At 56.7% G+C, this 18,644-nt stretch overlaps 2 protein-coding genes across 6 annotated transcripts in view; one reads left to right on the forward strand and one right to left on the reverse strand.

Annotated features, from left to right (window-relative positions):
* Positions 1-265: 265 nt before the first annotated feature.
* BAP1 (BRCA1 associated deubiquitinase 1) lies at positions 266-9,615 on the forward strand. Of its 5 annotated transcripts, none has more exons than XM_017862464.1 (17): positions 266-543; positions 639-668; positions 774-828; positions 1,779-1,911; positions 2,305-2,424; positions 2,913-2,974; positions 3,057-3,199; positions 3,466-3,544; positions 4,051-4,120; positions 4,461-4,599; positions 5,355-5,539; positions 6,063-6,196; positions 6,747-7,225; positions 7,343-7,503; positions 7,699-7,860; positions 7,965-8,037; positions 8,218-9,614. In XM_017862464.1, exons 1-17 carry the CDS (start codon positions 507-509, stop codon positions 8,349-8,351), a joined length of 2,196 nt encoding a protein of 731 aa, XP_017717953.1. In that variant the 5' UTR covers positions 266-506; the 3' UTR covers positions 8,352-9,614. The 5 variants fall into 5 exon arrangements, with proteins under 5 accessions (XP_017717953.1, XP_017717952.1, XP_017717955.1 ...); XM_017862463.1 differs by having other exon boundaries at positions 274-543; positions 3,997-4,120; XM_017862466.1 differs by having other exon boundaries at positions 281-543; positions 3,997-4,120; positions 7,343-7,458; positions 7,768-7,860.
* A 525-nt stretch (positions 9,616-10,140) lies between these two features.
* Positions 10,141-18,644, reverse strand: part of DNAH1 (dynein axonemal heavy chain 1) — an 87,805-nt gene continuing 79,301 nt past the window's right edge. The window contains exons 65-79 of the mRNA XM_017862462.1: positions 18,243-18,468; positions 17,907-18,102; positions 17,447-17,598; positions 16,287-16,483; positions 15,890-16,034; positions 15,482-15,640; positions 15,270-15,401; positions 14,112-14,282; positions 13,855-14,034; positions 13,608-13,784; positions 12,780-12,950; positions 12,497-12,627; positions 11,472-11,823; positions 10,917-11,151; positions 10,141-10,312 (exon numbers count right to left, since the gene is read on the reverse strand). Coding sequence (XP_017717951.1) covers positions 10,191-10,312; positions 10,917-11,151; positions 11,472-11,823; positions 12,497-12,627; positions 12,780-12,950; positions 13,608-13,784; positions 13,855-14,034; positions 14,112-14,282; positions 15,270-15,401; positions 15,482-15,640; positions 15,890-16,034; positions 16,287-16,483; positions 17,447-17,598; positions 17,907-18,102; positions 18,243-18,468 — 2,746 coding nt within the window. The 3' untranslated portion in view covers positions 10,141-10,190. The remainder of the gene's footprint in view (positions 10,313-10,916; positions 11,152-11,471; positions 11,824-12,496; positions 12,628-12,779; positions 12,951-13,607; positions 13,785-13,854; positions 14,035-14,111; positions 14,283-15,269; positions 15,402-15,481; positions 15,641-15,889; positions 16,035-16,286; positions 16,484-17,446; positions 17,599-17,906; positions 18,103-18,242; positions 18,469-18,644) is intronic.

Here is an 18,644-nt window from a genome sequence, read left to right on the forward strand (position 1 = left end):
CCCCGCCCATCCCCGCCTTTTTCCCTAGCCTGCCCCGCCCCTCCTCTCGCACCACCCGCGCCCAGCACTTCCCGGCCCCGCCTTTTCCCCTCGCCCGCCCTCTCCCATCCTCTCCCACCACCGGGGCCTAGTACTGCCCAGCCCCGCCCCTTGCCCTCGCCGGTCCCGCCCTTCCTCTCGAGCCTCAGCGCTCAGGATCGCCCGGCCCCCCTTCCCCTGGCCCGCCTCGCCCCGCCCCTCCTTCGCCCCCGTCCCTCCGCGCGTGCGCGTTCGCTTTCGAGCGCGTGCCCGCGTCTTAAGTCCGGCCGGCGGGAGACGAGCCCTGAGACGGAGCAGAGCCGTCGCGCCTTGGTGACGTCGTGCCGCCGGCGCGGGCGGGTGACGCGGCTGGGCCCGTTGTCTGTGTGTGGGGCCGAGGGGCCCCGGGGGCAGTGGGGGCTCCCGTTGGGGGCAGCGGTGGGGCGGGAGGGCCTGGACATGGCGCTGAGGGGCCGCCCCGCGGGAAGATGAATAAGGGCTGGCTGGAGCTGGAGAGCGACCCGGGTGAGGAGGGGACCGGGAGGGCCAGGGGCTGGGGAGGCCGGATGGGCCCGGGACGCGCCTGCCTGACCATCACCCGCTCTTGTCGCCCCACCCAGGCCTCTTCACCCTGCTGGTGGAAGATTTCGGTAAGAGCCTCTTCTGCCTGCCTGACCGGGGCTGTGGGGGCCCACCCCTGCGCCCTCACTCACCAGGGTCTGTCCTTCCCTACTGCTTTCCTTTCCTCATCGCAGGTGTCAAAGGGGTGCAAGTGGAGGAGATATACGACCTTCAGAGCAAATGCCAGGGGTAAGTGGCTGTACACCAGGGCTGCCCCTTACACCCAGAGTGCTGGCGAAGGTCCCAGAGAACAGGGCCCCTTAGGGAAGGCAGTGCCAGGAACCCTACGTTATAAAATCTGACATAAAGAAGCAGCCTTGCTCTCTGTGTGCCCGCCTCCTGATCAAACTGATACGTTCTTTTCTCCCAATCTTTCCTTAGCGCTTCCCTTTTTTTGTAGCAGCCCCCTCCCCACCCCTAACCATCCTTTAGTTCAGCTGCTTTCTTGGCCTTGCAGCAGGAAGACCCAGGGCACGCAGTGCTTTTTGTGCGGTTGTGTAATGTATTAATTTCAGTGTGTCCATGTGTGTCTGGCTTTAATCCTGACACAAAGTCATTCTGTATTGATTGGTTGGGGTGACAAGGTCCCTCCTGGGTGCCCACACTTAGGATCTTGTCCCAGTGGGCCTGCAGAATAGAGGTGTAAGAGAGTAGCAACAGTAGCAACAGTGACTGAACCAAGAAGTCTGCTTTAATTTCCTGGAACAAAAGAGACTGGTGTAGGTGTTCATTTGCTTTCCTGACTTCATTGGGGCCCACAAGTGAGAATTAGTGCCTCAGTTCCTCATCAGAGTTTTTGTTCTTGTCTTACTTTGTATTCTTACCCTGTCCCATCCTTGACCCTCAGTTCCAGCTTTTCTTCTCTTACCCAGAACCATAGACTTCATAAGGAGACTGGGTGGACTCCCGGAGCATCACAGCTAGAAGCTTATGCTTAGCTCTGCCTGTGGCGGGCCTTTGGTGTATGAGAGCACAAGGCCACTTCAGACACAGTATTGGGAAGAAGCCAGGGGAGAGGTGGGATCACAGCAAGGACACCTGAGTGATGACGCAGTGCAAAGACTTAGTGAGAGAAATAAGGGAATGCTGATTGCCTTCTCCCCTTTGGCTGATTTGGCTCTGCTGCTTACTTCCCCCAGCCCTGTATATGGATTTATCTTCCTGTTCAAATGGATCGAAGAGCGCCGGTCCCGGCGAAAGGTCTCTACCTTGGTGGATGATACGTCCGTGATTGATGATGATATTGTGAATAACATGTTCTTTGCCCACCAGGTCTGCTGGACTCTGTGTTTTGTTTGGAGGTTGGGATGCTGCCATTTTTTTGCTTGGGAAGTGGAAATAGAGGAAGACAGGAGGAGGAGATAGGCAGATTCTAGGGGCGGTGGCTACAGAAACCCTTGCAGAAGGAACTGAGCTCTAATTCATTAAAGGGAACAGCTTCAGAGTAGGGGGGTATGTGAGTCCACTCTCTGTGTCCTCAGATACCCAGTGCGTATTTGGTAGGTGCTTGTTAAATAAATAAACATTAGGCAAAGATGAAGAGAGCTGAGAAGGGGAGTTGTCCAGATATGACTGACCTGCTTTGGATCCCCATTCTTGATGTATATGGGCTTGTGGCTTGCAGTGAGGGGTACTGTGTATGGGTGACTATTCTTGATTTCACAGCTGATACCCAACTCTTGTGCCACTCATGCCTTGCTGAGCGTGCTCCTGAACTGCAGCAACGTGGACCTGGGACCCACCCTGAGTCGCATGAAGGACTTCACCAAGGGCTTCAGTCCTGAGGTAGGCTGTAGTGCCTTCATCCTGGCTCACAGCCAACTGGGCACATCTGACCCTGAGGGCCACTGGGAATACTACCACATGATACTGGGTACTATTAGGCTGTTTCTTTTTGTTTCCTTTTCAAATGATCGTTTATATTACATTAGACTCTTAAATAAATTGTGTAAGGCCATTGTTTTTAGGTACAGTTGTGGGGAAAGAGACAGGCTTAGGGAAGGAGGAGACTTTCCTTAAGTCACACCATGTCAGAACCTTCTCTGTCAGGACTTTTCCTCTCAGGCCATGTTGCTTCCTAGTATCCACGAATTACCATACAAGGCCAGCACAGTCCATCTCTTTGGGACTCCAGAGCTCTTTTCTGCCCCGAGAAACCTTTTAAGAAAGTTCATCTGGAATGCCTCCAGGCTGCTCTCTGAAGCTTTGCCTTCCAACCATAGTCCTACCTGAGGAGAAATTATTCTGATACAGCCTTATTTTCTTCCCCGTAGAGCAAAGGATATGCGATTGGCAATGCCCCGGAGTTGGCCAAGGCACATAATAGCCATGCCAGGTGTGTGGGAGCTGTGGGAGCTGATGTGGGGTGCGAGTAGGGGGAGTATCATTTTTTGGGCCTTGACTCTGTCCTTCCCCAGGCCCGAGCCACGCCACCTCCCTGAGAAGCAGAATGGCCTTAGTGCAGTGCGGACCATGGAGGCGTTCCACTTTGTCAGCTATGTGCCTATCACAGGCCGGCTCTTTGAGCTGGATGGGCTGAAGGTCTACCCCATTGACCATGGTAGGCACCCTGAGCTGGAGGCCCGTTGGGTGTCTCTGCCTACCTCCTAGGGAGCTGGGGCTTAGGGCCCTCTGGTATGTGGGACCCAGTGGCAGGGGTTGTGGGTACCGACACCTGGCCCTGCCTGGGGTTTCACCCTGCACCATATTGCCTGACTAGCTCCTGACTCCGTGGCTCAACTGCTCTTCCGTGTCTTCCTTCCCACTGCTGGCCTGCCCAAACTCAGGGTTTCCTTCTCGCTGATTCCTTGTCTTGGTCTCCACTAGGGCCCTGGGGGGAGGATGAGGAGTGGACAGACAAAGCCCGGCGGGTCATCATGGAGCGTATTGGCCTCGCCACTGCAGGGTAAGGGCCCTGCAACTGCCCTGTTCTACCCTCTGGAGCTGTACCTACTTTGGGAGGGACAGAGAGTATCCAGGTGATTTGTAAATTGCAAGGCCATATGGTGAATCTGGCAAGATCAGGCTTAGATCATGGGCTCTCAACTCTTTGTCCTATTTCCTGCCTGGGCTGCCTGTGGCCTGCTCCTCGGTGGGCTGGGGGAGGGGCAGGCCTTGGTGGAGCCTTAGGCGGCCCAGGTCTGCTAGTTCACTTCCTGATAGGCCCCTCATACAGCTTGTTGGAAGGTACCAGCTCAGGTGCCTGGCGTGTATGGCTAGTCGCTGCCTGCCTGTTGGGGTGGGGCCAATACCTACAGCTGCAGGTGTGACTGCAGGGAGCCCTGCCAGGATATCTGCCTCAACCTGATGGCGGGGCCGGGGCAGGAGCTGCTCTCACGGCTGCGGCTGTGACTGCAGGGAGCCCTACCACGACATCCGCTTCAACCTGATGGCAGTGGTGCCCGATCGCAGGATCAAGTATGAGGCCAGGCTGCATGTGCTGAAGGTGAACCGTCAGACAGTACTAGAGGCTCTGCAGCAGGTAGGTGCCCTTTCTCCCTGGCCCCTGCCCAGCCCAACCCTCCCTGCATTCCTCCTCCCTTCCCCCACAACATTTGTCTCTGATTCCCGAACACACTCTTTTGTAGATCTGGGCTTCAGCTAAACACATCTTTTCTTTGCTCCCCTTGTGGGAAAGGTGGGACTTGGAGTGGGGAGGGAGAATAGCTTCTAAAAGGAAGTTTGCATTTGGGTGTTTTATTTCCCTGTGAGTGAATGGGTGGAGCCAAGGCCATTATTCTTTTAGGTCCTCAGCCCTTAGCTGTTTAAGGTAGAAGCCTGGGTCTACCCTTCCTCCTCTGAGCCTTGGATTCTGTTGTTAGCTGATAAGAGTAACACAGCCGGAGCTGATTCAGACCCACAAGTCTCAAGAGTCACAGCTGCCTGAGGAGTCCAAGTCAGCCAGCAACAAGTCCCCGCTGGTGCTGGAAGCAAACAGAGCCACTGAGGGCACCCCCACAGGTACTGGGGAGTTTGGGACCTCTTGTGGGCCTCAGAGCCACCCCCTAATGTCTGACCTGGGAGGCCTAAGCCGGGCAAGTCTTTTTCTGGGGATGTCCTTGGGCAGTGTTTTTCCCCTGGCAGAAGGTAGAGGGAGAGCAGTCCTTCCCTAAAGAAAGGCACCTGTAGGCTGGGCGCGGTGGCTCAAGCCTGTAATCCCAGCACTTTGGGAGGCCGAGATGGGCGGATCACAAGGTCAGGAGATTGAGACCATCCTGGCTAACATGGTGAAACCCCGTCTCTACTAAAAAATACAAAAAACTAGCCGGGCGAGGTGGCGGGCGCCTGTAGTTCCAGCTACTCGGGAGGCTGAGGCAGGAGAATGGCGTAAACCCGGGAGGTGGAGCTTGCAGTGCGCTGAGATCTGGCCACTGCACTTCAGCCTGGGCAACAGAGCGAGACTCCGTCTCAAAAAAAAAAAAGGCACCTGTAAAGGGCTGCTATTACCACAGGCCCCTGGGCCCTTCTCTGTAATGTACACTCCCTTTCTAGTTTTCTCTAGAGGCATTTTTTTTTTCTGCCTCTTTTTTTTTTTCCCATCTCATTCTTTTCCCTGTCTCGTTGCGGGATCATGACTTAGAGCTTGCTGACTTCCATTCCACTGGCTGGCTCGGCTGTTCTTCCCTGGGAAGTGCTGTTCCACAGGGCTGGGGAGACTGTGAGCTTTTCTTGGAGATCCTACCGGAAGTCCTGCCTGTGTTCTTGCCCTGTCTCAGATGGTGCAGAGGAGGCGGCTGGTTCATGTGCACAAGCCCCATCCCATAGCCCTCCCAGCAAACCCAAGCTGGTGGTGAAGCCTCCAGGCAGTAGCCTCAACGGTGTTCCCCCCAACCCCACTCCCATTGTCCAGCGGCTGCCAGCCTTTCTAGACAATCACAACTATGCCAAGTCCCCCATGCAGGTAAGCTGGGAGCACCCTTGCAGGATTCTCTACTTGATTCTCTTGAGAGGCTGCAACAGGCAATTTTCCCATGTGGTTCCTTGGTGTTCACCCTTGGCATGGCTGGGTCAAGCTGCCTGGGCCTGGGTTGCTAGGTTCCTCTGCCTGATACAAAAAGGCCCCACAACAGCAGGGGCTTAGGGAGGCAGGGAGAGCTCCTTTGAATTTAATCTAGTTACGTGGCTGTGGGATTAAATGTTTAGGTCACGCTCCTTGGTACAACTTTATGGGTTGGGTTTTACTGGCAAAATAAAGGCTTGTGTTTCAGGGCACTCTGTTTCTCTTAGAACCCCTCCGTGGGTTTCTATGCAGTGTAAGTGGGTGGCAGCCTCCCCACAAGCCAAGGACAGGCCATGGAACACCTGGAGGGGTTCCGCTGACTCAGTCTGGAAAACCATGTTTGGCTTTCTCTCTGGCTGTGAGTGTCTAGGCTCAGCCTGGGCTGAGCAGCGCTTGTTTGTAACTGCCCTGGTCTTTGTCCCAGGAGGAAGAAGACCTGGCGGCCGGTGTGGGCCGCAGCCGAGTTCCAGTCCGCCCACCCCAGCAGTACTCAGATGATGAGGATGACTATGAGGATGACGAGGAGGATGACGTGCAGAATACCAACTCTGCCATTAGGTCAGCCCCAGCTTTCTAAGGCTACCAGGCTCTGGGTGCTTCAGATCGCATTTTGAATATCTCAGTCTGTGTCTGAGAATGCCCTGCAGCAAATAATGTTGAGTACCTGCGAAGTTTGGGGCCCTGGGGGAGGCTGGCATGATGGGGCTGACCCCAAGTCTCCAGGAAGTTTTTGGTGGACGGGGGGGTAAGCATATAAGCATAGATCATGTCCTATTGGAAGTAGCCTTTTAGCCAGGCCTTGAAGGATTGGTTGGGGCAGGGATGGATATGTGGGTGGTGGGGAGGCAGCTTTGCTGGAACACAGGGCATTGGCAAAAGGCCAGAAGTGAGATGGCTGGAATAGAGGAGGTATCTTTTGAGGACACTTGGCTGCAGCTGACAGAACTTGATGCCAGGCTTAGCAAGGCTAGTTCAAGCTGCTTAGACCAAGTATAAGGAGTTTTAGGGTCAGCCCCTGGAGGTCAGGATGTGTTTAAGCCATTCTGGGTACTGCTGGGTATGGTCACCTGGCCCGTTCCCTTGCTTCACATCTTCTCCGGCCCCACAGGTATAAGCGGAAGGGAACAGGGAAGCCAGGGGCATTGAGCGGTTCTGCTGATGGGCAACTGTCAGTGCTGCAGCCCAACACCATCAACGTCTTGGCTGAGAAGCTCAAAGAGTCCCAGAAGGACCTCTCAATTCCTCTGTCCATCAAGACTGGCAGCGGGGCTGGGAGTCCGGCTGTGGCAGTGCCCACACACTCGCAGCCCTCGCCCACCCCCAGCAATGAGAGTACGGACACGGCCTCTGAGATCGGCAGCGCTTTCAACTCGCCACTGCGCTCACCCATCCGCTCGGCCAACCCCACACGGCCCTCCAGCCCTGTCACCTCCCACATCTCTAAGGTGCTTTTTGGAGAGGATGACAGCCTGCTGCGTGTTGACTGCATACGCTACAACCGTGCTGTCCGCGATCTGGGTCCTGTCATCAGCACAGGCCTGCTGCACCTGGCTGAGGATGGGGTGCTGAGTCCCCTGGCGCTGACAGGTAGGCCTTGGACTGGCTCACTGACCACTTGGTGCACCCAGGAGGGAGGAGGGAAGTGGCCAAGTGACCACAAAGTGTCCTGCATTCTAATGATTTTCTTGTGACTTTTCTTCCCAGAGAGTGGGAAGGGTTCCTCGCCCTCCATCAGACCAATCCAAGGCAGCCAGGGGTCCAGCAGCCCAGTGGAGAAGGAGGTCGTGGAAGCCACGGACAGCAGAGAGAAGACAGGGCTGGTGAGGCCTGGTGAGCCCTTGAGTGGGGAGAAGTACTCACCCAAGGTGAGCCTCCTTTGTGGCTTTCTCCTTTAATCCTGGCGGAGGGTAGGGCCTGAGCTCCTCCTGCCCAGGTGCCAAGTTCTTGATGGGAACTTTGGTGTGAAGATTGGCTGGAGCCATGTGCCAGGAAGACTTTCTGGGTTGGGTGGTGGCAGGGGCCTCTGTAGGCATGGACTTGCTGCTCATCCTTGCCTCTAGCTGCCTATTGCTCGTGGGGCTTTGTTGCTGGCCAGCCCCCATCAGAGGTGCAATGCTGGGTTTTGGCAGGAGCTGCTGGCACTGCTAAAGTGTGTGGAGGCTGAGATTGCAAACTATGAGGCGTGCCTCAAGGAAGAGGTAGAGAAGAGGAAGAAGTTCAAGGTGGGTGATCTCTCCAGTTGCCTGATCTGGCCTCTCCCAAGGTCCGCTGGTGGCTGCTCTGGCAAGATTGGCTCCAGTGCTCTCAGCCTTCTCCTCTCCTACAGATTGATGACCAGAGAAGGACCCACAACTACGATGAATTCATCTGCACCTTTATCTCCATGCTGGCTCAGGAAGGTGAGGCGATGTGCTGCTGGCTTAACTGGAATGCCCTGCTGAGGGCCATGTCGTTCAGCTCCCCTCCCCTGGCCTCTCCTGAGGCTTGAGCAGACCTTGGGGCACAGAGAGGGCCATGAGAGCCTTAGCTCCTGGCCTGAGGCAGCCAGCACCTGCTCAAGGGTCTCTGCCTCTCCACAGGCATGCTGGCCAACCTAGTGGAGCAGAACATCTCCGTGCGGCGGCGCCAAGGGGTCAGCATCGGCCGGCTCCACAAGCAGCGGAAGCCTGACCGGCGGAAACGCTCTCGCCCCTATAAGGCCAAGCGCCAGTGAGGACTGCTGGCCCTGACTTTGCAGCCCACTCTTGCCGTGTGGCCCTCACCAGGGTCCTTCCCTGCCCCACTTCCCCTTTTCCCAGTATTACTGAATAGTCCCAGCCAGAGAGTCCAGGCCCTGGGAATGGGAGGAACCAGGCCATATTCCTTCCATCGTGCCCTGAGGCCTGCCACAGGGCAGATCAGCCTCAGTGCTCAGGAGGCAGCATCTGGAGTTGGGGCACAGCCAGGTACTGCAGCTTCCTCCACAGCCGGCTGTGGAGCAGCAGGACCTGGCCCTTCTGCCTGGGCAGCAGAATATATATTTTACCTATCAGAGACATCTATTTTTCTGGGCTCCAACCCAGCATACCACCATGTTGACATAGGTTCCTACTGACTATGCTTTCTCTCCTAGGAGCTGTCCTGGTGGGCCCAGGTCCTTGTATCATGCCAGGGTCCCAACTACAGGGTCCCAGCTGGGGGCCTGGGTGGGCCTTGGGCCCTGCTGCTCTAGCCCCAGCCACCAGCCTGTCCCTGTTGTGAGGAAGCCAGGCCTTCTCTCTTCATTCCTCTTAGGAGAGTGCCAAACTCAGGGACCCAGCACTGGGCTGGGTTGGGAGTAGGGTGTCCCAATGGGGTTGGGGTGAGCAGGCTGCTGGGATCCCATGGCCTGAGCAGAGCATGTGGGAACTGTTCAGTGGCCTGTGAACTGTCTTCCTTGTTCTAGCCAGGCTGTTCAAGACTGCTCTCCACAGCAAGGTTCTGGGGCTCTTCGCCTTCAGTGTTGTGGCCCTAGCTATGGGCCTAAATTGGGTTCTAGGTCTCTGTCCCTGGAGCTTGGGCTTCTGTCCAGCCCCTCAGTATTACCATGTCTCCCTCTCAGGGGTAGCAGAGACAGGGTTGCTTATAGGAAGCTGGCACCATTCAGCTCTCCCTGCTACTCCAGCTTCCTCAGCTTCTGCAAGGCACTCAGGGTGGGGACAGCAGGATCAAGACAACCAGTTGGAGCCCCTGTGTTCCAGAGGGCCTGATGTCAAGGGGTAATGGGCCCAGCAGTGCCTCTGGAGCCCAGGCCCCAACACAGCCCCATGGCCTCTGCCAGATGGTTTTGAAAAAGGTGATCCAAGCAGGCCCCTTTATCTGTACATAGTGACTGAGTGGGGGGTGCTGGCAAGTGTTGTGGCAGCTGCCTCTGGGCTGAGCACAGCCTGACCCCTCTAGCCCCTGTAAATACTGGATCAATGAATGAATAAAACTCTCCTAAGAATCTCCTGAGAAATGAACCCTCCTGTGGTTGCTGGCCTGAGATGTGGAGGCTGGGCTATACGTGTGTGGTGGGAGCAGGGACCTTACTAGACCTCGTGGGCTCAGGGCCCTGGGACCAGAAAGGTAAGAAGTATATGATCCTTGAGTGTCCAACTGTCGGGCCAGGGATCCTTGGGATCCTAGGCCTGGGATTTAGGACCTGAGCTGAGGAGGGGCTTCAGGTGGACTGTAGACAGGGTGTACTTCCTGGGGAGAGGGCCATGGCTTTCACCAAATCTGTGGCTTTGCAACCTGGAGAGGTGCTGGGACTTTGGGTCAAAGAGGCAGGGCTGCCTCTAATCTTGCCTGGTGTGTTCTCCCTGGGAGGACGCTGGGCATCTCTTCCTTGTTGCGTTTGGACAGGTAAAGCAGGTCAAAGCTGCCACCTCTGTCTCGCTCTCTGCCAACTGCATCGTCTGCTGAGGCTGCTGCAGCCCCTCACCACCCCCCTGGCAATGAGTCCTGCAGACGGGTCCTCATGCAAGCAGCTAAGGCACAGCTGGACTGCTTAGAAATTCAGCTTTAATGGCCTCAGCCCTTCTGTCTGAGTCTAGTAGTCCAGGGCACAGATGAGGGCCACACCACGCTTTATCCAGTGTCGCTGGGGCTGATGGGTGGGGATCTCCACAGCAATGACATAGTTGGTGGAGTGTCCTGTGGTTGATAGTGTTCCTGGAATGGGCAAGAGGGACGGGTTAGGTCATGCCCTATTACTACTAGAGCAGGGATAGCATAGGGGCAGGGCAGTGGGCAGGCTAAGCTGAGGACAGGGAGGGGTCCCTGACCCAAGAGGAAAGTTTCCTGCCTGGTGAGGGGGTCTGGCCAGGGTTCAAGCCTGCCCAGGGTTACTGTATTGGGGACTGAAGATAGGGATGGCAGAGTTGATGCCACTTTTCATTCTCCGATGGACCCAGTCCAGACAAGTTCCTGCTCTGGGCCTCAGTTACCCCTCTGAACTCCCAATGACAGGCTGGGGCTTGTAGGCTCTTGGGGCCCAAGGTGGGCCTGCTGAGGGAGGCGTGCAGGATAGGAGCTCAGGGGTGCTCCCCACAGCCAGATGGCAGGCCTTGGGCATTAACCTCCCTGCTGCTTGCTGGCCTGGCCCAAATCTCTGTTGTCCTTCCTTGTTCAGCTAACCTGGATCAGTCTGACTGGCTTGGGCTGGGCCGGGCTGGGTTAGTCCAGGGTCCCCCCCCCCCCCCCCCCCCCCCCCGGTGCTCCGCCCCCCCCCCCCCCCCCCGCCCCATAGTGTAGGCTCCCGCCCCAGGCCTCATACCAGCACGAGTCAGTGTCTTGTAGATGGGGCACAGGTAAAAGTCCTGGTCCTGAGCCATGCGGTTGGGTGTTGGCAAGAGCCAGATAACGGCCATCTCTGTGTACAGCTCCTTGGGCTGAGACTCGGCCAGCTGGAAGGCCTCTGGATCCCAGCGGGCACCTTCCAGGAATAATCCATGGATATAGCATCCTACTTGGGGTCTTTGTGTTAACTCCGATGGTGCCTCAAGCATCACCTGTGGGGAGACACAGACACACCCCACACACACAACAATACCCAGAATCTGGGTTAGGAGGCACAAAACTCCCTTCTGAGAGCTGCCTAATGCTGCCTGCCTGCCCATCATCATGTACCTACCACTTTAGCCCGGGGCCTGTGGATTTCTGATGGACCCAGGCCAGACCCGTTCCTGGGACTCATGGCCTCTTCTGGCTTGGGTCTTTCCATGCCCTGGCTTAGGGAGCCCCCAACTGCCAACCAACCATGGCCTCAGAGCCTCTCCTCCTTGGGCTGTACTAGCCTGTCACCTGACCTGGCCCCTGACTGTGCCCAGACCTTGAAATCAAAGGAGATGGTGTCGATGGAGATGACAAATTTGCGGGCAAAATTCTGCAGAGTGCCTGTTAAGAAAGCCTGGGGGAAGAAGAAGCCACTGATCCAGAAGACAGCTGGGATGCCACCTTGGATCCAGGCCTGCAGGAAGTCCAGGCGTTGCAGCAGGTCCATGACCCATGAGGACAGAGGCTTGAGCGATGGGTAGGCCTTGGCACTCCAGAGCTGAGGCACAGTATTGTTGTACAGGCTGGCAGCCATCAGCTCCAGCTGTGAGGACATCACCACCAGCCCTTTGAGTGCCTTGAGTAGGTCTTGCAGTGTCTGTGTGATCACCTGCAGCAGCCGATTGTACCTGTGAGGCCAGTGGCAAGAGAATAAGTAGTGGTCTGGGGTTGCGTGGCAGTAGCTATGCTCCCCAGCTCAAGGCCACAGACTGAAAAGCAATGGCAAAATACAGAGAGAGACTAAGAGCAGAGAACTGGGTCAGGTGGCCTGGGTACAAATCCCAGCTCTGGCCCTTAGCAAATGTGTGAACTTGGACTTGGATAGCTTACTGGATATTTTGGGGCCACAGTTTACTCGTCTACAAAATGTGAATAATAAAAATATGGCTGAGTTGGCTGGGTGCGGTGGCTAACGCCTGTAATCCCAGCACTTTGGGAGGCCGAGGCAGGTGGATCATGAGGTCAGGAGATCGAGACCATCCTGGCCAACATGGTGAAACTCCGTATCTATTAAAAATACAAAAATTAGCTGGGTGTGGTGGTGCACACCTGTAGTCCCAGCTACTCAGGAGGCTAAGGCAGGAGAATTGCTTGAACCCGGGAGGTGGAGGTTTCAGTGAACTGAGATCACACCACTGCACTCCAGCCTGGCAACAGACAGAGACTCTGTCTCAACAACAAAAATGGCTGAGTTAGAGGTGTAGCACTTGGCATGGCACCTGGCCCATAGTAACTCCTGTTGTGATTTCTCTACAGTCCAGTGGCCGCTGACTTGGGGCGGGGGTGTGGCAGGGTGATTACCTAATGACCTCTTGTACTAGCACTGTGTTCATTGATTCCTCATACAGCACTGGGTACTTGGCCATCACCCATTGCAAGTTGATAGGCTCAGGCACCTTGAGCAGAATGTTTTGGGTGACGTCCTCCACTATCTGCAGGGGCAAAGGAACACGGGGGATCAAGGCTGGCCCCCTTATTCCCTGTGGGATTCCACATACACAGAGCTCCTTCCCACAGGGGAGTGGGCAGGATGGTGGAGCCCAGCCCGTCCAGCCCTTGGGCCCCTTCCTCTGACACCACCCACCTCCTCCCGGCCCCGGCCGCCTGCAGAAGATGATTTGGGTTGCAGCTGGATGATGGTACCCAGGAGAGCGAATGTCTCGTTCTGGGCAAAGGTGATGTTGGCATTGTCATGCAGGCCAAAGATCTCAGGCATATCATTGAGTGGGAGGCTCTTGATGTAGGAGAGGTAGCCCTAGGAGGGAGGAGGCCAACATGGAAGCCCCTGGCTTGCTCCACCCCAGCCTTCAGAGTTACCCTCCAATGGAGCACATCCCCACTTGTCATATCCCCCACTTGTCACTCCTGCTTATAACCCTTATGCATGTCCCTGCTCTTGGGACTCCAGGCCTCTGAGGCGCTGTGTGGCATGGCCCTTGCTTCCCTCCCAGCCCCCTTGTTACTGCCATCCATTCCCTGCCCCTCTATTCAGTGGCCCAAATTTGTCAGGCTCCTTCCTGCCGCAGGCCCTTTGCACTGATGACCCACACAATCCAGCCCTGGCTCATGGCTTCTCCCCACACATCTTAGGGGAAGCATCATTTCTGTGGCAGCCCTCCCTGACTGTGGAGTCTGGGCCTTGTTACCATCTTGGAGGAGCTGCCCCAAGCCTCCACTGAGTAATTCCACCCAGGAAGTGGCTGACCAGGAGTTCACTCACAGAGGCGAGCCCCAGTGGGCAGGGACTGACTCACTCGCCAAGGCTGTCTTTGTGGGATGGATTGATTGATGAAAAGAAAGCTGATGGAGGGTGGGGGCTGCGTCTCCTCCCACCCAGCACCAAGGTGCTCATGGTACCCTAGAACCCCAGCCTAGCAGGCCCCTCCTGTGCAGCCCTTTGGGCTGGACTCACATGGAGGTCGTAGGTGGGTGGGATCTGGTGGTAGATGCCCGAGGCACTGTAGCTGTGCTCAGGGGAGAGCACGTCAGGGTTGTAGAAGTCCTCCAGGATGTTCATGATGCAGCGCCGGTCCCAGTCATCAGTGACACGGCCCCCATAATTGATCTCCCCTGCCGTGTACTTGAGGACCTATGGGGTGGGTGGGTGAGGGCTCCCCTAAGTGCCCCGTCCCCCAAGCCCCAGTCTGCCCCAGGCCCACCTTGTAGGGGATGTCATCATATTCGTCCAGGAACATCTTGAGCTGGCTGATGCAGATGCGCAGGTCTCCGTCGGTGAATTCATAGGGGATGTTGAAGCCCAGGGGCCCAAACTTACGGCGCTCCAGGGCATTCCCATGGAACAAGCACAGAGACAGCAACAGAGACTTGAACTCCATCACCTGGGGGAGGTGGGAGGCAGGGGAGGTGAGCCGGGACAGGGGCCAGGTAGGGTGGGTCAGCGCCAAGTGTGCCTCACCTTGTGGCAGGAGTTGAGGAAGTCTTCACCAAGGCTACTGTAGGACTTCAGCAGGTTGGCCTTGACACCGCGTGGCGGCTCAATGGTCATCTTGGAGCCATTCTGCAGGATGGACACTGGGAACTTGTTGCTGGGCAGGCTGGTGAGCCAGAGGCGGAAGTCCCTGTGTACCTGATGGCCATGGCTCCATGTGAGCATTGAGATCCATACCTGGTGGCCATCCTGACACCAGGCTGCCTCCTGCTCAGGGACCCTGAGGTGGGTCAGGCGCGGCTGCACAGACAACTGGTTAAGAATTGGCCTTTTGGGCCGGGCACGGTGGCTCAAGTCTATAATCTCAGCACTTTGGGAGGCCGAGACGGGCGGATCACAAGGTCAGGAGATCGAGACCATCCTGGCTAACACAGTGAAACCCCGTCTCTACTAAAAAACATACAAAAATTTAGCCGGGCGTGGTGGCGGGCGCCTGTAGTCCCAGCTACTCGGGAGGCTGAGGCAGGAGAATGGCGTAAACCCAGGAGGCAGAGCTTGCAGTGAGCTGGGATCCGGTCACTGCACTCCAGCCTGGGCAACAGAGCGAGACTCAGTCTCAAAAAAAAAAAAAAAGAATTGGGCTTCTGGCTGGGCGCAGTGGCTCACGTCTGTAATCCCAACACTTTGGGAGGCCAAGGCAGGCGAATCACGAGGTCAGGAGTTCAGAGAACAGCCTGGCCAACATGGTGAAACCCCGTCTCCACTAAAAACACAAAAAATTAGCTGGACGTAGTGGTGGGCGCCTGTAATCCTAGCTACTCGGGAGGCTGAGGCAGAAGAATCACTTGAACCCGGGAGGTGGAGGTTGCAGTGAACCGAGATCGCACCACTGCACTCCAGCCCTGGTGACAGAGTGAGACTCCATCTAAAAAAAGAAAAAAGGGCTTTGGCAAGTCCCAGGTCACAGTCTGTGCTGGGTGTCCCTGGGCAAGTCACATCACCACTTGTACAGGTAACTGGGGGTGGGGGTGGATTGAGAGGATTAATGACGTCAATGTGTGGCACATGTCAGTTGCTGAGCCCATGCGGCAGAGTGCTTTGCATGATTCTCTTATTTCTGCCTCATTAGTCCCTGATGGATGCAGAGGAGGCCCCAGTGGGTCTGTGATGGACAGAGCAACACACCTTGTCGGGGTTGATGTGCTCAATGAGGCGTTCTAGGGCTGGCATCCAGCTTGGTGCCAGGTGGCAGTTCTGGAAGAAGACCCACTTGCCCCTCTCTATGGAACTGCGCATCATGGCTTCTGCCCGAGGGCCCTGCAGGGGCAGGAGCACTGAGCAGGGGGGCAGTTAGCCCACCCTCCAGCCCACTCCCTTCCTCCCTGCCTAGCCCTGACCTGCCCCTGGCCCAGGGAGATGGCAGAGAGCTTTTTGGAGAACTTCATTTCTTCGGCAAACTTGTAGAGGTCGGCAGCAGGGTCTGTGCCAGGTGACAGCACAAAGATGAGGGGCGTGGTGGAGTTGGAGTCTTTGAACACCACTGACAGGTTGGCTGTCTGCAAGGGCAGGGGGAGATGCTGAGACCACCTGGGGCTGCAGAGAGATCAGGGCAAGGGAGGGAGATCTGGGGTTCTCAGGGTGATCCCCAGTGGCTTCCTGGTGGGGGCTGGAACCTCTCAGAGCCTTTAGGGAGCAAGCAGGGGTCCTGGCCTGGCCAAGTAGTCTATCCAGATGCAGCCAGGGCCCTAGGACCCAGGGCGGGGACGAGCTCGAGGTGCCAGTCCTGCCAGGGTGCCAGCACTTGCCTGGGGCTCAATGAAGCGTGGCTCCAGGTTGGTGGCCACAAAGTCCTGCATGGCGTTGGTAACCTTATCCCTGCGCAGGCAGCGGAGGACTAGAAGCTTCTGGAACTGGTCTAGGTACTTGTCCCAGATGCCAGGCAAAGGTTCCCTGCAACAGTGCCCCACACCTCCCTGAGAGCCAGCCTATTGGAAGGAGGTTGGTGGCCCCAGGGATTCGGCTGGCTGTACAGCTGGGGAGAGTGGGCTATCCCACGGATACAGCACTGGGGACACAGAGGAGATGTGGCCACAGCTGCCGGGCAACCCTGGGTGGCCCCTTAGAGAAGGCTCTCAGACAAGCTTTCCTAGGGACTCGTCCCCTCGATGGGCTCATCCTGCCATATTCTGGAGCCCAGCTAACCGGTGGGGCTCAAGGCTGTCGAAGATGACCCGGAATTCTGAGAGGTGCTTCACGAAGTCGGAAGAGAAGGAGGAAAATGTTGGCAGGTTCGAGAGTGCTAGGACGTCTCGCCAGGCCCGGTCTGACAGCCAGTCTGGTGCTGGATTCTCAGTCATGATCTGGATAGAGCCCCCGGACAGGAGGTAGCGCCACTCACTCTGGCAGGGGACAGGAGGAGGCTCATACCCAGGCCCTGGCCAGCTCCTCCTGCTCTGGGCACCCCCACCCAGTAGTGTCTCTCCAACCACCCTCACCTGAATAAACTGAGTCTCCCTTGGGGGCGGTAGTCAAACAGGTCTGGGTTAGTGTTCCCACCCTGCCTTTTCCTGACTGTGTGCCCTTAGGGCAAGAGATGTGACTTCTCTGGGCCTCTGCCTTCTCATTTGGGAGTAGAAAGAATCAGAAGGTTGACTGCTTCCCAGGCCAGAGTCCTGTGCCAGGCACGCAGTTAGGGCTCTGGCAGTGGTGGCTGTCACTCTCACTGTCTCGGCAGGGCTTTCCACTGAACCACGAAATGCGTGGGGCTTCATGAGAGTGTGAGTTCCTGGCCAAGCAGGTGTGGGAGGCTCAGGACAGTCCGTCCCTGGTGACAGTCTTCGTGCTCACCAGCACACTCAAGGCTCGAGAAGGCCTGTGCTCACAGCATTGGCCTTCTTGAACCTTGAGCCATTGGTTGGAGCACAATTAACCCAGGGTCTTCCGGCTGTTTTTATTTATTTATTTATTTTGAGACAGAGTCTTGCTCTGTCTTCCAGGCTGGAGTGTAGTGGCACGATCTCAGCCCACTGCAACCTCCACCTTCTGGGTTCAAGCGATCCTCCTGCCTCAGCCTCCTGAGTAGCTGGGATTACAGGCATGTACCACCACACCCAGCTAATTTTTGTATTTTTAGTAGAGACCAGGATGGTCTTGAACTCCTGGCCTCAAGTGATCCACCTGCCTTAGTCTCCCAAAGTGCTGGGATTGCAGGTGTGAGTCACCGTGCCCAGCCCTGGCTGTACTCTGCCCCTTTGCTCTTGTGGTGCCCTCATGCCTGGCTTTCCCTTTCCTTCCAGCCTATTCTCAGGCCCTGCCACAGGGCCACCCCTCAGGCAGTCTGTCCTCGACATCTCTGCCAGCACCTGGTTGATTTTGCCTTCGTTCATCATGATGCGAACACATAGCAGGAAGGCAAACATCAGCTTGTGCTTCTCAAAGAGACTGCGGCAGACGTTGCTGTAGAGGCTGTAGGTCAGGTAGCGGTTGATGTTGGAGATGCGCTTCTTCAGGTTGTCTGTGGAGTGGAGAAGTGATGGCAGCGTGGAGAGGTGAGAGGAAGGAAGAGCCCCGGGGTCCAGCCCAGCCTAGCCAGTCTCCCCAGCAGCCGTAGGGGCAGCCTGGGCCTCCCCTTGGGCACTTGGTGTTCCCAGTGAAGGGGCTCTGAGGAGGGTAGAAGTGCTGTGTGCATTCTTATGTATTGTGAGTCTAAGAGGAGAGTGTATGCCAGTGAACACAGTTGTGAGTCTGTGTGTGCCCCACAGTGGAAATGTGTCCACATGGGTCATATCTGTGCAGGGTAGGAGCCTGGCATGCTGGTGCTACCTGCTCTCTCTGAATTGGCAATGCCCGAGAGGAAGATGTTGAGAAACCACTCGAGGGAGTACTGGTACATGGGGTCCACGTTGGCCAGGTCAGACACACAGAAGAAGAGGATCTGGGTGCGGACAGCCACGGGTATGTACTCCATGCGTGTCAGGTCGATGTCCTTCTCCGTCTGCTCTGCAATCCTGACCTTGGCCTGTGGGTGCAGTGGGTGGGGGGAGGGGTCAAAGAGCAGAAGGCAGAGGGTTTGGGGGGCAGGCCTAGGGCAGACAGGGAGAAGTGGGGGGCAGGCCCGGGGCATGCCTGGAGCAGGTTGGGGGGCAGGCAGCAGCTGACCTGGATCTCAGCAGCTTTCATCTTGGAGGCTTCCAGCACCTTAATGAGTTCCATGTCATCTACAGGGTTGCCCTCGGAGGAGCTGAGCCGGTACAGGATCTGGTCCTCAATGTCCTTCAGCTCCTGGCGCATCTTGGCATTACTGATAATCAGCTGGTTCTTGGCCTCCTCCAGGTCGGGTCGCTCCTCTGCCACTACCTGGCCCAGTAGCTGGTCCTCTAGGCCACTGCCGGGGTGAGGGGACACCAAGTCTGTACTACCTGGTGGGCCCCAGAGGGCCAGCCGTGAACCTGCTCACCTATCCACCTGTGCTTCTAGGGCTCCAAGAGCCTAGCATCCTTGCCAGTGTTGTCCTAGGAGGCCTAGCCTCCATCTCAGGCTTCAGGGCTAGTACAGAGCCTG

Source organism: Rhinopithecus bieti, unplaced genomic scaffold (assembly GCF_001698545.2).
Source record: "Rhinopithecus bieti isolate Rb0 unplaced genomic scaffold, ASM169854v2 scaffold_64314, whole genome shotgun sequence".
In the NCBI taxonomy this organism is placed as follows: Eukaryota; Metazoa; Chordata; class Mammalia; order Primates; family Cercopithecidae; genus Rhinopithecus; species Rhinopithecus bieti.